This window comes from Pristiophorus japonicus, unplaced genomic scaffold (genome assembly GCF_044704955.1).
Source record: "Pristiophorus japonicus isolate sPriJap1 unplaced genomic scaffold, sPriJap1.hap1 HAP1_SCAFFOLD_875, whole genome shotgun sequence".
In the NCBI taxonomy this organism is placed as follows: Eukaryota; Metazoa; Chordata; class Chondrichthyes; family Pristiophoridae; genus Pristiophorus; species Pristiophorus japonicus.
In genome coordinates, this window is record NW_027254798.1 from 136,564 (window position 1) to 152,325 (window position 15,762).

The window sequence follows — 15,762 nt, forward strand, 5'->3', positions numbered from 1 at the left end:
TTCTCAGGTGTCAGTGGGGATGTTGCATTTTTTCAAGGAGGCTTTGAGGGTGTCCTTGAAATGTTTCCTCTGCCCACTTGCCATGTCGGAGTTCCGAATAGAGCGCTTGCTTTGGGAGTCTTGTCTCAGGCATGCGAACAATGTGGCCCGCCCAACGGAGCTGGTCGAGTGTGGTCAGTGAACTCAGAGACCTGCTGAGGGAAGTATTGTAGGCAGCCTCCAGAGTGGTCCAGGCATCGGAAAGGCTGCTTGAGCACTCCAATTGTTTGTTCGACAATGTTGCATGTGGCTGCATGGCTCTCATTATAGCGATGCTCGGCTTCTGTCTGAGGGTTCCGGAGGGGCGTCATGAGCCAGGTGGTGTGGCTGTGAACTTTGACCCCGAGCATCCAGCTCTGGCCTTGTGGTTGACGCTGGAACATGCATAATACACTGCTCTCACGCAAGATGAAAGCATCATGGATGCTCCCTGGATATTGGGCATTGACTGCCATGATGTACTGAGTATGGTCGCAGACATTCTGTACGTTCATGAAGTGGAATCCCTTTCAGTTTCGGTAAAACTCTGAATTCTCTAAAGATGCTTGCAGGGCATCGTGCGAACAGTCAACGGCACCCTGAGTCTTGGGGAAGCCAGCAAATCGTCCAAAACCTCGAGCCCTCTCCTTGGTCATTGGGATGTTTATGAATTCCATCCTGCATGCGTACAGTGCAGTAGTCACCTGGCGAATGCAGCAATGTGTAGCATGCTGCGAGATGGAGCATATGTCCCCCACTGATGCCTGAAAGGAGCTGGAGGCATAGAAGGCAAGTGCCACAGTCACCTTCACCTCAACAGGCAATGCAGTCCTGTTGTCGCTGGTAGGCTATAGGTCTGCCTGTATGAGCTGGCATATCTCTGTGACCACCTCTTTTCGGAAGCGCAGCCTTCTAACGCACTGTGCCCCAGAGAGCTACAGATATGAGCGAGTTTCCCTGTAAACTCGTTGAGGGTAAGGTCTCCTTCCCCATAAGTCTTCGATTACGTTGAAAATGATTATCAATAAGCCTTCTAGCTTGACGCCGTATGAATATAGCAGCCAGGATTACTGGCTCCCACCGTATCATGGCCCCCATCTTTTAAAATGTCCTTTAAAACAAACTAGAAACTCACATAAACTTCACAATCAAAAGTATGCAGTAACGCAGCGTTCTTCTCCCAATACTTTTAATCACTCACAACTGCGATTTTTTCCGTTTTCAAGATGGCGCGGTTAGCGCCTGGTGCGACTGTATTTTCTTGACGGGTTCCTGGGTGGACGTTAAATCGAGCGATATACTCGTAAGTTCCGCCCGGGGCGCTAGCGCAGCGATGTACGACTATTTCCGTTATCCAAACGGTCAAAACAGTGGGCAAAAGCATTGCCGAAAATTCCGCCTGGGCACAAATTCCCATGTGCCTCGTTTCACGCCCCCAAAAATAATTTTTGCGCCCTGCTTCGGCGCTAAATGGGGCGCAAATGAGCCGAAAATCCAGCCCTTAGTGTTTAAACAATTAATGAATGCAGGAGGTCCTGCTTTTTTGCCTCTTAAAAATTGAAGTCCAACAGGTCGTTCCTGTTTAGAAGGATTCTGCCAAACACTCATTTTACTCTCTCTATTCACTGTCCCACTTATATTATCAGTTTGTTTCTTCTCATGCCTCTACTGCTGTTTACATGCATACAAACATAAAAAGACTCTTATCATTTTACTTTGTTTCTGAAGCTACAGTTAACAAGTGGTCACATTTCTCTTAAGCAATCAAACATTCCGACTAATAGTGAGGGATTTTCTTTTTAACAATATGCAAGTTATTCAAAATAAATATAGAAATCGTGATACAGAGGTTGGTGTCTTATTAGTGATGTGACTGTATTTTAACACACAGTTTATAAGAATTACCTCAGTGGAAGTGGCATTGCCTTCAATAAATGATGGAGTTATGTTGCCAGCTAACATCCAGCTCATGAATGAAGTTATTAATCCACGATCACTATGGTATCCAAGAGCATTCTAAACATTTTGTCAAAGTAAGCAAGAATATCTTTTCAGTTATTTATAATAAACAGTACAGCATATAACTGGATTTGTACAACCTGGTGCAAGCAGGCTTTACTATTATAATTATAGATTGTGAACAGGAGGAAAGCAAACTGACACATTAAATTAACATTCCCAAATCAGTGATTCAATTTTAACAATAATCCTATGCATATCTTTGCAACAGAAAAACAGATGTTAACATATATGGTAAATGTTTCAGAATTAAACTTCTTTATAAGCTTGTATATAGTTACAACACTAAATATATTTGGCTACTATTTAATCTTTTGCATCAAACCATGTATTTGTACTTCATTTTTGGTTGCATCAGCAGTATTTTAGGTTAGCTTGCACCTAAAAATTTAATTTCTGTGAGATACCTTGTGTTGTTGGTAAAGAGGCTTTTGCAAACAGTCTTCCTGCTGATGAAGAAATGCAACCTTACAAAGATTATCCATCAGAAACAAAACAGCTTTGTCTCTGTGCCACAGATGTTGATTCATCAAGACCTGAATCCAGAATTCCAACACAGCAGCTGCTCCCACTCTGCCAGGTTTATTGCTCTCTGAGACATGAGTCTGTAAACATGAGCGCAGTTAGTTTCTTTTAGAGTATAACACCCAAACTCAATGACTAATTGTGTTTATATAAATACAGTTTTTAACAATTTTTTTTAGATATTGAAAATTTTTTCTGCATATATTTATAATACTCAAATATGACAATCTTTTGAAGAAAGAAAAAAGACTTGTATTTATATAGCACCTTGAACGACCACCGGACATCTCAAAGCGCTTTACAGCCAATTAAGTACTTTTGGAGTGTAATCACTTGTAATGTGGGATAAGCGACTGCCAATTTGCCCACAGCAAGCTCCCACAAACAGCAATGTGATAATGACCAAATAATCTGTTTTTGTTATGTTGATTGAGGGATAAATATTGGCCAGAACACCAGGGATAACTCCCCTGCTCTTCTTCAAAATAGTGCCATGGGATCTTTTACATCCACTTGAGAGAGCAGTTTAACGTCTCATCCGAAAGATGGTGTCTCTCTCACAGTGCAGCACTCCCTCAGCAATGCACTGGAGTGTCAGCCTAGATTTATGTGCTCAAGTCCCTGGAGTGGGACTACTGGAGTGGAAGAAGATATAGCACCAAACTTTTGTTGGAAAAGTGGCCTTAAAAATTGAGAGAAAATGTCTTACTTAGTAAAATTAAGCATAGAAAAGATTTGTGCTTTTAGCCCCCAAATTGATAAAAGGAAAATTTAGAAAAACCCGAGAGATGTTCAGAAGAAAAGATTACAGAGCTTAAGAAGCCTATTTTTAAGCTAAAAAAGTGTTCAGAGTGAAACCTGCAAGTTTAGGACATTTAGTTTAAGAGTGGTAAACGTTTAATGTGGTTTACTCTTGTGTGAAAGTAATGATAATTCAGTTATACTTAAAAATACATGTATTTGGATATATCAGGAATAGAAGCAGATAATTTAAGTGGAAAAGAATACAACTATGGATGTATCAACCCTGTCGGTATCCCCAGAGTTGAATACAAGTGTCCTAAAGGAGGCAGACCCATCCAACTCTACCACAACCAGCATGAAAGGACAAGTTGAGATCAAGGAATAATGTTGTCAAAGCTAGCAGCTTATAAGCAATATGCTGAATAGATTTTAAGTATAGTCCTTTTAACCAAGGCTATTAAACGATCAGCTACACAAGGAATCCAACCATAAAATAGCCGATTTATGTAATCTTGCACAACGAGTGTAATGCTATGCAGTATTAAGAAGAGCCCAGCTGATGCCATGTTAACAATAAACTATGTTTGAGGGGGTACGTGATTTAAAAGTCAGAAAGAAGTCCAAGTGGTTAAAAATGGCAGTGGTGACACCCTACATTACAACAGGGGCAACACTTCAAAAAGTACTTCATTGGCTGTAAAATGATTTGGGACAACATGAGGTCATGAAAGGTGCTACATAAATGCAAGTTTGTTCTTCCTTTTGTATGATTATATTGTTTTCTAGGATTCTGTGTGTTCAATCAAATTCCCTTTTATTTCTCTTTTATGAGCATCTTCTAACTAATGTTTCTTTATACCTGGATCATACTGTTTAACAATTTAATATTTTCTCCATAGCTGATGCCAGTTAAATGTTGTGCTACTTTCTGGGTCACCTGCTGAGTCACTCCCTGAGGCACACCACTGTCAGTCTGAAGAAATAGCTGCAGGCACATTAAAAACCTGAGGTGGAGGAAGAAATAAGATACTGAGTTTTCCAATTTGCTTAACATTATGTTACCTAATCATAATCCACGACCACATTGGAGGCTGAGACAAAAACAACTTGTATTTATATATATCGCCTTTAATATAGTATTATAAGACAAAAATTTGACACCGAGCCACATAAGAAGAAATTAGGGCAGGTGACCAAAAGATTGCTCAAAGAGGTAGGTTTTAAGGAGCGTTTTGAAGGAGGAAAGAGAAGTAGAGAGGTGGAGAGGTTTAGGCAGGGAATTCCAGAGCTTAGGGCCAAGGCAACAGAAGGTACGACCACCAATGGCTGAGTGATTATAATCAGGGATGCTCAAGAGGGCAGAATTAGAGGAACACAGATATTTCAGGGGGTTGTGGGCTGAAGGAGATTACAGAGATAGGGAGGGGCGAGGTCATGGAGGGATTTGAAAAACAAGGATGGAAATTTTTTAATCGAGGCGTTGCTTAACTGGGAGCAAATGTAGGTCAGTGAGCTCAGGGGTGATCGATGAGTGGGACTTGGTGCGAGTTAGGACGCGGGCAGCCGAGTTTTGGATGACCTAAAGTTTACATAAGCTAGATTACGGGAGGCCAGGCCAGGACTGCATTGGAATAGTCAAATCTCGAGATAACAAAGGCATGGATGAGGGTTTCAGCAGAGGATGAGATGAGATAAGATAAGGAAGGAGACAGGCGATTTTACGAAGGTGGAAATAAGCAGTCTTAGTTATATGCTGGGGATATGTGGTCAGAAGCTAATTTCAGGGTCGAATATGACACCAAGGAGACAGAACATAAATACAGATTACATAAGGACATAAGAATACATAAGAAACAAGAGGAGGAGTGCGTCATACAGCCCCTCGAACCTGCTCCACCATTTAATACGACCATGGCTGATCCGATCGTGGACTCGGGTCCACTTCCCTACCCGCTCCCCATAATCCCTTATCGGTTAAGAAACTGTCTACCTGTCTTAAATTTATTCAATGACTCAGCTTCCACAGATCTCTGAGACAGCAAATTCCACAGATTTACAATCCTCAGAGAAGAAATTCCTCCTGATCTCAGTTTTAAATGGGAGACCCTTTATTCTAAGATTATGCCACCTAGTTCTAGTCTCCCCTATCAGTGGAAACATCCTCTCTGCATCCATCTTATCAAGCCCCCTCATAATCTTATATATTTCAATAAGATCACCTTTCATTCTTCTGAATTCCAATGAGTAGAGGCCCAACCTATTCAACCTTTCCTCCTAAGTCAACCCCCTCATCTCCGGAATCAAACTAGAAATGACAGACCAATTGAACCAATACTTCGGTTCTGTCTTCATGAAGGAAGATACAAATAACCTTCCGAAGGTACTAGGGGACAGTGAGAAGGAAGAACTGAAGGATATTCTTATTAGGCGGGAAATTGTGTTAGGGAAATTGATGGGATTGAAGGCCGACAAATCCCCGGGGCCTGATAGTCTGCATCCCAGAGTGCTCAAGGAAGTGGCCCTAGAAATAGTGGATGCATTGGTGATCATTTTCCAACAGTCTTATCGACTCTGGATCAGTTCCCATGGACTGGAGGGTAGCTAATGCAACACCACTTTTTAAAAAAGGAGGGAGAGAAAACGGGTAATTATAGACCGGTTAGCTTGACATCAGTAGTGGGGAAAATGTTGGAATCGATGATGAAGGACGAAACAGCAGCGCATTTGGAAAGCGGTGACAGGATCGGATCAAGTCAGTATGGATTTATGAAAGGGAAATCATGATTGATGAATCTTCTGGAATTTTTTGAGGATGTAACTAGCAGAGTGGACAAGGGATAACCAGTGGATGTGGTGTATTTGGACATTCAGAAGGTTTTTGACAAGGTCCCGCACAAGAGATTGTTGTGCAAAATCAAAGCACATGGTATTGGGGGTAATATACTGACGTGGATAGGGAACTGATTGGCAGATAGGAAGCAGAGTCGGGATAAACGAGTCCTTTTCAGAATGGCAGGCAGTGACTAGTGGAGTGCCGCTGGGCTCAGTGCTGGGACCCCAGCTCTTTACAATATTCATTAATGATTTGGATGAAGGAATAGAGTGTAATATCTCCAAGTTTGCAGATGACACTAAACTGGGTGGCGGTGTGAGCTGTGAGGAGGATGCTAAGAGGCTGCAGGGTGACTTGGACAGGTTATTTGAGTGGGCAAATGCAGTGAGGTTATCCATTTTGGGGGCAAAAACACGAAGGCAGAATATTATCTGAATGGCGGCAGACTAGGAAAAGGGGAAGTGCAACGAGACCTGGGTGTCATGGTTCATCAGTCACTGAAAGTGGGCACGCAGGTACAGCAGGCGGTAAAGAAGGCAAATGGTATGTTGGCCTTCATAGCTAGGGGATTTGAATATAGAAGCAGGGAGGTCTTACTGCAGTTGTACAGGGCCTTAGTGAAGCTTCACCTGGAATATTGTGTTCAGTTTTGGTCTCCTAGTCTGAGGAAGGACGTTCTTGCTATTGAGAGAGTGCAGCGAAGGTTCACCAGACTGATTCCAGGGATGGCTGGGCTGTCATATGAGGAGACTGGATCAACTGGGCCTTTATTCACTGGAGTTTGGAAGGATGAGAGGGGATCTCATAGAAACATACAAGATTCTGACGGGACTGGACAGGTTAGATGCGGGAAGAATGTTCCCGATGTTGGGGAAGTCCAGAACCAGGGGACATCGTCTTAGGATAAGGGATAGGTCATTTAGGACTGAGATGAGGAGAAACTTCTTCACTCAGAGAGTTGTTAACCTGTGGAATTCCCTGCCGCAGAGAGTTGTTGATGCCAGTTCACTGGATATATTCAAGAGGAAGTTAGATATGGCCCTTACGGTTAAGCGGATCAAGGGGTATGGAGAGAAAGCAGGAAAGGGGTACTGAAGGAATGATCAGCCATGATCTTATTGAATGGCGGTGCAGGCTTGAAGGGCCAAATGGCCTACTCCTGCACCTATTTTTCTATGTTTCTATGTTTCTTTGAACTGTCTCCAAAGCAAGTATATCCTTTCTTAAATATGGAAACCAAAACTGTATGCAGTATTCCAGATGTGGCCTCACCAATACCCTGTATAACTGTAGCAAGACTTCCCTGCTTTTATACTCCATCCCCTTTGCAATAAAGGCCAAGATTCCATTGGCCTTTCTGATCACTTGCTGTACCTGCATACTATCCTTTTGTGTTTCATACACAAGTCCCACTGCAGCCCTTTGCAATTTTTCTCCAGTTAAATAATAATTTGCTCTTTGATTTTTTTCTGCCAAAGTGCATAACTTCACACTTTCCAACATTATACTCCATCTGCCAAATTTTTGCCCACTCACTTAGCCTGTCTTTGTCCTTTTGCAGGTTTTTTGTGTCCTTCTCACACATTGCTTTTCCTCCCATGTTTGTATCGTCAGCAAACTTGGCTACGTTATAATCGGTCCCTTCTTCCAAGTCATTAATATAGATTTTAAATAGTTGGAGTCCCAGCACTGATCCCTGTGGCACCCCACTCGTTACTGATTGCCAACCAGAGAATGAACCATTTATCCCGACTCTCTATTTTCTGTTAGTTAGCCAATCCTCTATCTATGCTAACATATTACCCCCAATCCCGTGAACCTTTATCTTGTGAGGTAATCTTTTATGTGGCACCTTGTCAAATGCCTTCTGGAAGTCCAAATATACCACATCCACTGGTTCCCCTAATCCACCCTGTTCATTACATCCTCAAAGAATTTCAGCAAATTTGTCAAAAAGACTTCAACTTCATAAATCCATGCTGACCCTGCCTGACTGAATTATGTTTTTCCAAATGTCCTGCTACTGCTTCTTTAATAATGGACTCCGACATTTTCCCAACCACAGATGTTAGGCTAACTGGTCTAGTTTCCTGCTTTTTGTCTGCCTCCTTTTTTAAATAGGAGCGTTACATTTGCAGTTTTCCAATCTGCTGGGACCTCCTCAGAGTCCAGGGAATTTTGGTAAATTACAACCAATGCATCCACTATCCCTATCGTTACTTCTCTTAAGACCCGAGGATGCAAGCCATCAGGTCCAGGGGATTTATCTGCCTTTAGTCCCATTATCTTACTGAGTACCACCTCCTTAGATTGATTGCCATATCATGAAGAGTACCAACTGATGAGTTGGAGCACTTTGCCTTATAATAGGATACGATCGATGGAGCAGGTCGTCTTTTTCAGTCCTTTGTCTTCAAATATTCCTATGTAATTGTAACCCGTCTATGTGCAGAAGCCCAGCCCGGAAATCGGCATGGTCCCAGCCTGCAAGACTATCAGCAGGCCGGGTCCATTAGTGGGAGCAACATGCAGCGGCATGCCACTGCAGGGAGCAGCGCCTGCTATTGCAGGAGGGCAACGACTGTGAAGAGGGCGACTGGATCCAGGTCGCTGATTGCAGTGCGGGCAGTTACAGCTGGAGCGGCGAGGTTGGGGCGCAGGAGCAGCGAACATTCGTAGAGGGACGTGATCGGGGCCCAGGAGAGACGCAAGGTCGGGGCCCAGAAGAGGCGAGCGCCCAGGGGCAGCACGGGCCAGCCCACACTGCAATATGTGTGCATGCTAAGTTCGTGCAGCAGAGTTGGTCTCCAGTTGTCTTGGTTAATCCTTGCCACTGGACCAAGACCTAGCTCTGTTAAGCCTGTGTGGTGGCTGGTATGCAACGGCCACCACACACTAAAAAAATCCATGCACAGGCATCTTCCACCCTTCAAGATGTAGTTCAGCACCTGGAATATTAGGTCCTTTATTGAAACACCTGTGAACTCATCCCTTTTTGGCGTGGAAGCAAGTCATCCTCGTTTCGAGGGACTGCCTATGATGATGATGATGTGACACAAAAAGTGCAGCAGGCTTACTTTATTATTTAAGTACATGGCGAGTATTCATGATGCAGAGGTCTAAAATATGTGCTTTTGCAAATAAAATGGCAAAAAAAAGAGTCTAATATCCATGAAGTCAATGACTTAGTTCACTGGAATGAATGGAGTTAACCAGCTTATTTTAGCTACTATTTGGCCATTCAGATCACAGAATTACTTGACCATTCTTGGTACAAGATCTGATCTTGGGCTCAGCTCCACTTCTCTGCCCGCTCCCCATAACCCTTCACTCCCTTATCGCCCAAAAATCTGTCTATCTCCATCTTAAATATATTCAATGACCCAACCTCCACAGTTCTCTGGGGCAGAGAATTCCACAGATTTACAATCCTCCGAGAGAAGAAAGACATCCTCATCACAGTTTTAAATAGGCGACCCCTTATTCTGAAACAATGCCCCCTAGTTCTAGATTCTGCCTCGAGGGGAAACATCCTCTCTGCATCTATCTTGTCAAGCCCCCTCAGTATCTTACATGTTTCAATAAGATCACTTCTCATTCTTCTAAACGCCAATGAGTATAGGCCCAACCTGCTCAACCTTTCATCATCAGTCAACACCTTCATCTCCGGAATCAACCTAGTGAACCTTCTCTGAACTGCCTCCAATGCAAGTATATCCCTCCTTAAATAAGGAGACCCAAAACTGTACGCAATACTTTCGGTGTGGCCTCACCAATACCCTGTACAGTTGGAGCAGGACTTCCCTGCTTTTATACTCTATCCCCTTTGCAATAAAGGCCAACATTCCATTTGCCTTCCTAATTACTTGCTGTACCTGCATACTAACTTTTTGTGTTTCATGCACAAGGACACCCCAGAGCACTCTGCACCAGAGAGCTGTGGAGGCTGGGTCATTGAATATATTTAAGGTGGAGATAGACAGATTTTTGAGCGTAGGGTTATGGAGAGCGGGCAGGGAAGTGGAGCTGAGCCCAAGATCAGATCAGCCATGATCTTATTAAATGGTGGAGCAGGCTCAAGGGGCCAGAGGACCTACTCCTGCTCCTATTTCTTATGTTCTTATGTTCTATCATTTATGAGAAATTATTATTTTATAAGTTAGTTTTGTGCCAACAAAGGATTTGCTGGGACATCAATAATTCAGAATCTCAAACAAAAATCAGATGAATGGTACAAATATTAGCTCCACAATGTCAAAACAATGTAAAGTGAATTAAAATAAAACAATTTGAATGATTAGTAATATAATCATTTTCCAAATTAGTCAAGAATGGTCAAGTAATTCTGTGATCTGAATGGTCAAATAGTAGCTAAAATAAGCTGGTTAAATGGCCCTGTTAAAATGATGCAAAATTGTTAACCAGTGCATTAAAATAGTGTATTGAGGAAATGAAACCGCTAAATTAGTACAGGTATACAATATATATTGATTGCTTTCCAAATTTGGCAATTGGCTATCTTGTCTTCCAACATTGCAAAAGAGACTTTAAAGCATTCTGTAAACTGTTGCCACTTCAAAAGAACATTACTCTGAACAAGAATTCTATTCTGAACAATACAAGATTTTTATTAATTTTTATTTTCAGTGGAATACAAGATAGCTTTTACTTAACTGTTCATTTTTTAGAAGATAATATTGGCATGGGTAGAAGAGTGGTAAGATCTTATCCAACACGTGGACTACTGCTTTAAGATACTTTGACTGTACTAGTACACCCAGAAGAGGTATGCCTTCGGAGCAGAACTTGTCAATGCTAAAAGAAATGAAAAAAAATAGCAAATTGAATTTGCATCTTTGAATCAAACATATTAGTACATAAAGCTGCCCTGTGAACCTGTTCATATGGTACAGCATGCAATAATTAACAGCAGGTCCAGGAAAAAGTGGCATTAGATTGGTGTTAACGTATTGCTCTGGCAGTCAAGGCCATTGTTTAATTCTTGTTACTTAACAAATAGAAGACTAAGAAATATACACATATGTCAACTGTGATCATTTGCACAGTGACACAATTGAACACAACAGTGTATATTCATTTCCATCTTTCATATTACGAAATGCTCAAAAGGATGTTACAGCTACATCGTCTTAAGTGTAGTTGTCTTCACTGTTTAGAAAATAACCTACTCCAAAATCTTAAAAAGGCTGTAAAGGAAAAATAAATGTCCTAATTTCTAATGGTCTAATATCTAATAGCATATACATCAATGTCAGGGGAGCACAGAATTGGACTTAGTTATGATAGCCCCCATGATCGATATCTTGATGTTGCTTGCTGTCCAAATTCACACATGAATAGAGAACTGCTGCCAATGGAACCATACTCCAGCAAGGATCACTATCTTTGGACTCATCATCATAGGCAGTCCCTCGAATGAGGATGACTTGTTTTCACATGAGTTCACAGATGTTTCAATGAAGGACCCAATGTTCCAGTTCTGAACTCCAATTGAAGGGATGGAAGATGCCTGTGTGTGGATTTTTTAAATTTGTGGTGACCGTTGCATATCAACCACCACATGGGCTTGACAGAGCTAGGCCTTTATCCAGTGGCAAGGGTTAACCAGGACGACTGGAGACCTGCTCTGCTGCATGGACCTAGTGCGCACACTTTTTGCAGTGTGGGCTGGCTCGTGCTGTCCCTGGGCCTCGGCTCTTCTGGGTCCCGTACCCTCATCTGTCGCACCTCCACCACGATCTCTCACCGCTGCTCTGTCACAAACCAGTGCAGCAATACTGAAGCACTTTAAGAGGACTGGACATCAAAATTAGGAAAACTTAAATTGTTAAAAATGTACTATATTCTGGGGAGATTCTCAATTAGAATATGGAAAACAGAACTCTATTACAGGCATTTAAAAAAACTCTGGAGACATACCTGAAATCTATAGACCAAGCAAGTTTAATATAAGCAGGAAAAACATAGAAAGTATTTTGAGAGATCTAGAGGGGCATGGTTTGAGAGGTCACACATGGAAATGTCAAGTGAACGTGGATTTAAAAACAAAACATTTTAGGAACAGGAAAACAGGTTAATTAACCTAGGAGCAGCAAGGCAAACAAATTGAACAAGGTGAAGGAACAATGAAAAGTGAAAGAAATCCTGCAGTGAAGAATTCCCAAAAATGGTGCAATAGTGTGACAATGCAATATTGCAACAGTGTTGGCAGACAGGAGAAAATAACTACAGAGCAGCTCAGTGATACATCCCAAAGGAGGGAGGGAGAAGAGAAATCACATGGAAATCTTAAAAAAAACCACGTTTCTTGACCTCCCATGTGGAATGGCATAGCATCTCTATTGACTGAAGAATTAATGAATGAAGAATAATAATAGTTCTTTGCACCAATTATTTTATTTTTAAGAAGTATAGTTAGTAATACTCTTTAATTTGGATAAGAGTGTGCTTCATACCTGTGACCTATTGATGTTATTGACAGCGCAAGATAACAACCAATAGGAATGCCAGCTTTTACAGCTTTAGAGAGAGGATGGAGGGTGGATGATTCATCCATTTCTGGTGCAGCAATAGAGTTAATAGATGACCAACCCTGGTCGTTGCATGGATGATTAGTCCGCAGCTTCAATCGGACAACTAATTCCCATGCCCAGTGATTAAATAAGGCCTCAGGAGTCTGACTCAGACGAACAACATTAGCCAAGTACGACACCTAAAATTAAACAAAAGAAAAATCAAAAAGGTTAATATGGATACTGATTAGCATAAAACTTTGAAAGTTTAATTATCAATCCTTTAATGCAAATATAAGTTTAGATTACTGCATTGAATATAATTATTGTAATATATGTAAAAGGTTAGATATTCTCACACCTGGGAAGGGAATGATAATATACTTCAGTTTTTTTTTTGAAGAATCATCTTGAAATTTAATGAGAGTGATTAGATGCATTACAACCGGATTTTCAGTTACAGATAAAGAAGATAGTGGAATTCCCTATAATATAATTGATTTGGACTTTCAGAAAGCTTTTCAACAAAGTTCATGATTTTTGCAGCACGACAGCTACAGGAAAAATGCAGGGAACAGCGCCAGCCCTTATACACTGAGGCCTTACAAAGGCCTTTGACACTGTCAACCGTGAAGGTCTATGGAGCGTCCTCCTCCGCTTCGGATGCCCCCAAAAGTTCGTCAACATCCTCCGCCTGCTCCACGACATGCAGGCCACGATCCTTACCATCGGATCCATTACAGACCCAATCCACGTCTGGACCGGGGTCAAAGAGGGCTGCGTCATTGCCCCAACCCTCTTCTCAATTTTCCTCGCTGCCATGCTCCACCTCACAGTCAACAAGCTCCCCGCTGGAGTGGAATTAAACTACAGAACCAGTGGGAACCTGTTCAACCTTCGCTGTCTCCAGGCCAGGTCCAAGACCACCCCAACCTCTGTCATCGAGCTACAGTATGTGGACGACGACTGCATCTGCACACATACAGAGGCTGAACTCCTCTGTCAATGTATAGTCAACGTATTTACTGAGGCGTACAAAAGCATGGGCCTTACGCTAAACATCCATCAGACAAAGGTCCTCCACCAGACTGTCCTCGCCGCACAGCACTGCCCCCCCAGTCATCAAGATCCACGGCGCAGCCCTGGACAACGTGGACCATTTCCCATACCTTGGGAGCCTCTTATCAACAAGAGGAGACATTGATGACGAGATTCAACACCGCCTCCAGTGCGCCAGTGCAGCCTTCGGCCGCCTGAGGAAGAGTGTTCTCCTGAAGTTTTTCGCAGTTCCCGTCACTATTTGTCATGACCCACAATTTGGTGTAATCAACAAATTTCGATATTGTTCCCTTGATTTCTAAACCAAAATGATTTACTTATAGAGAAAATAAAATGAAGCCAACTCAACACATCTTTCCAGCTCAATTTTCTTTTTACTCCAACCCTGACTTACTGTCTTCCAACCAGCTTTTTACTCATGAAACCACATCCTCTTTATTCCATATGCCATTATATTTTTGAAAATCTGTGAATGAAATCCACTGCATTTTCTTTGTCTATCCTCTCATTTCTTCAAAGAATTTTATATGGTTAGTCAAGCATGACATGCACTTTACTAACTGATTAACTCAATTTTCTACAAGTCCTTAGTAGTTTCATCCAATGTTATTAGACTTTAGAGACTGGATTTTCCTTCCAAGTTATGCTGGTTTTCCCCTGTATATATGGGGGTCACATGTAAATCATGCAGTACTGAGCGAGTGACGTCAAATGTCACGTTTATTGTCATTACCACTTTAGCCACCCTGGATGCTAATCATCCCGACATATGATAGGTATTACTAGGCAATGGGAAAAGTGGTGGCAACTTTAAAGTAACACACCAGGCACAAAAGAGGGAGGGTTCATCACAATATCTCATCAGCTACAATAAATTTTCAAGTGGAATCATCCAGCTGGAGAATTTCAGTGATGCTGCCTAGCCCTTTAAGATGCTGCAAGTGTTGTGATTCTGCAGCAACAGCCATTCCTAGTCTCTGCCCCCATGCATTGCACATGGCAAGTTCACAAGTGCTGGCAGCAACACTGCCAGAAGCATACCAAAAATATTTTAACAAATCTGACCTGGGAAACTCAGGCCAGTGGTCGGAAGTCACGTCTCACCATACTTTCATTGGTATTGCCACTGGAGAAGAATATGGCAGTCTAGTAGATTGTCAACAACCGAAAGACCAACTGGCTCCAATTTCCTGGCTTATCTGGTCTTTTTTTTGAAGAACGTTTCCACATTTGACACCCTGTCTTCTGGTAGAATTTTCTTTTCCACAGAATTTGGAAACATTTAGTTTAACCCATAGCCTTCTAACCTATAGATCAGATGTCATTTTAGATCACGGGTAGTGGAAAGCACCATCATGTATATTCATTTATACCAGTGCAATTTTTCAAATACAGTACCGGATACTAGGGACTTGTTGGGGCTGAAATTCAGGTCCGCCCAAAACAGGGCACAACTACTGCTTTTTGGGCTCCATTACTGCTGCTATCTTTGGCCCCAAGTTTCCACACGCGGCGAAAAAGGCGCCCCTCAGAGCTGGGCGCCTGTTTTTCGCGCCGAAAACAGCACCTGAAAAAAACGCGGTATTCTCGAGCTCCTTGCAGCTCAATGTCTGCTTGGCGCGGCGCACAGGGGGCGGAGCCTACCACTCGCGCCGATTTTGTAAGTAGGAGGGGGCGGGTACAATTTAAATGAGTTTTTTTGGTGCCGGCAACCCTGCGCGTGCGCGTTGGAGCGTTCGCGCAGTCTGAAGTAAACATTGGCACTCGGCCATTTTTAAAAGTGCTGCAGAAAAAGTGAAAATTTGTTTATTGAACCTTGCTTGCTGCCTGCCCCGAGACCGACGCCACACCGCTGCCTGAAAGGCCTGCCTGAAGCAATTTCACACAGGTAGGAACATGGTTTATTTAATCTTTTCTTTGCTTATACATTTTTATTCAGGTTGGATTTATTTGTATAATATTTGTATAAGTATAACTAAAGATTGATTGTAGAATTTAATGACTTCCCTCCCCTCCCCCCCCCCCCCCCCC

General features: G+C 42.3%; 1 protein-coding gene across 1 annotated transcript in view; it reads right to left on the reverse strand.

The window, feature by feature from the left end:
- The window catches only part of LOC139257595 (ectopic P granules protein 5 homolog), a gene marked incomplete at its 3' end in the record, with an annotated part of 162,376 nt that overhangs the window by 132,072 nt on the left and 14,542 nt on the right, over positions 1-15,762 (reverse strand). Inside the window, exons 4-8 of the mRNA XM_070874534.1 lie at positions 12,616-12,872; positions 10,814-10,954; positions 4,166-4,310; positions 2,445-2,642; positions 1,924-2,034 (exon numbers count right to left, since the gene is read on the reverse strand). Of these exons, the coding sequence (XP_070730635.1) occupies positions 1,924-2,034; positions 2,445-2,642; positions 4,166-4,310; positions 10,814-10,954; positions 12,616-12,872 (852 nt within the window). The remainder of the gene's footprint in view (positions 1-1,923; positions 2,035-2,444; positions 2,643-4,165; positions 4,311-10,813; positions 10,955-12,615; positions 12,873-15,762) is intronic.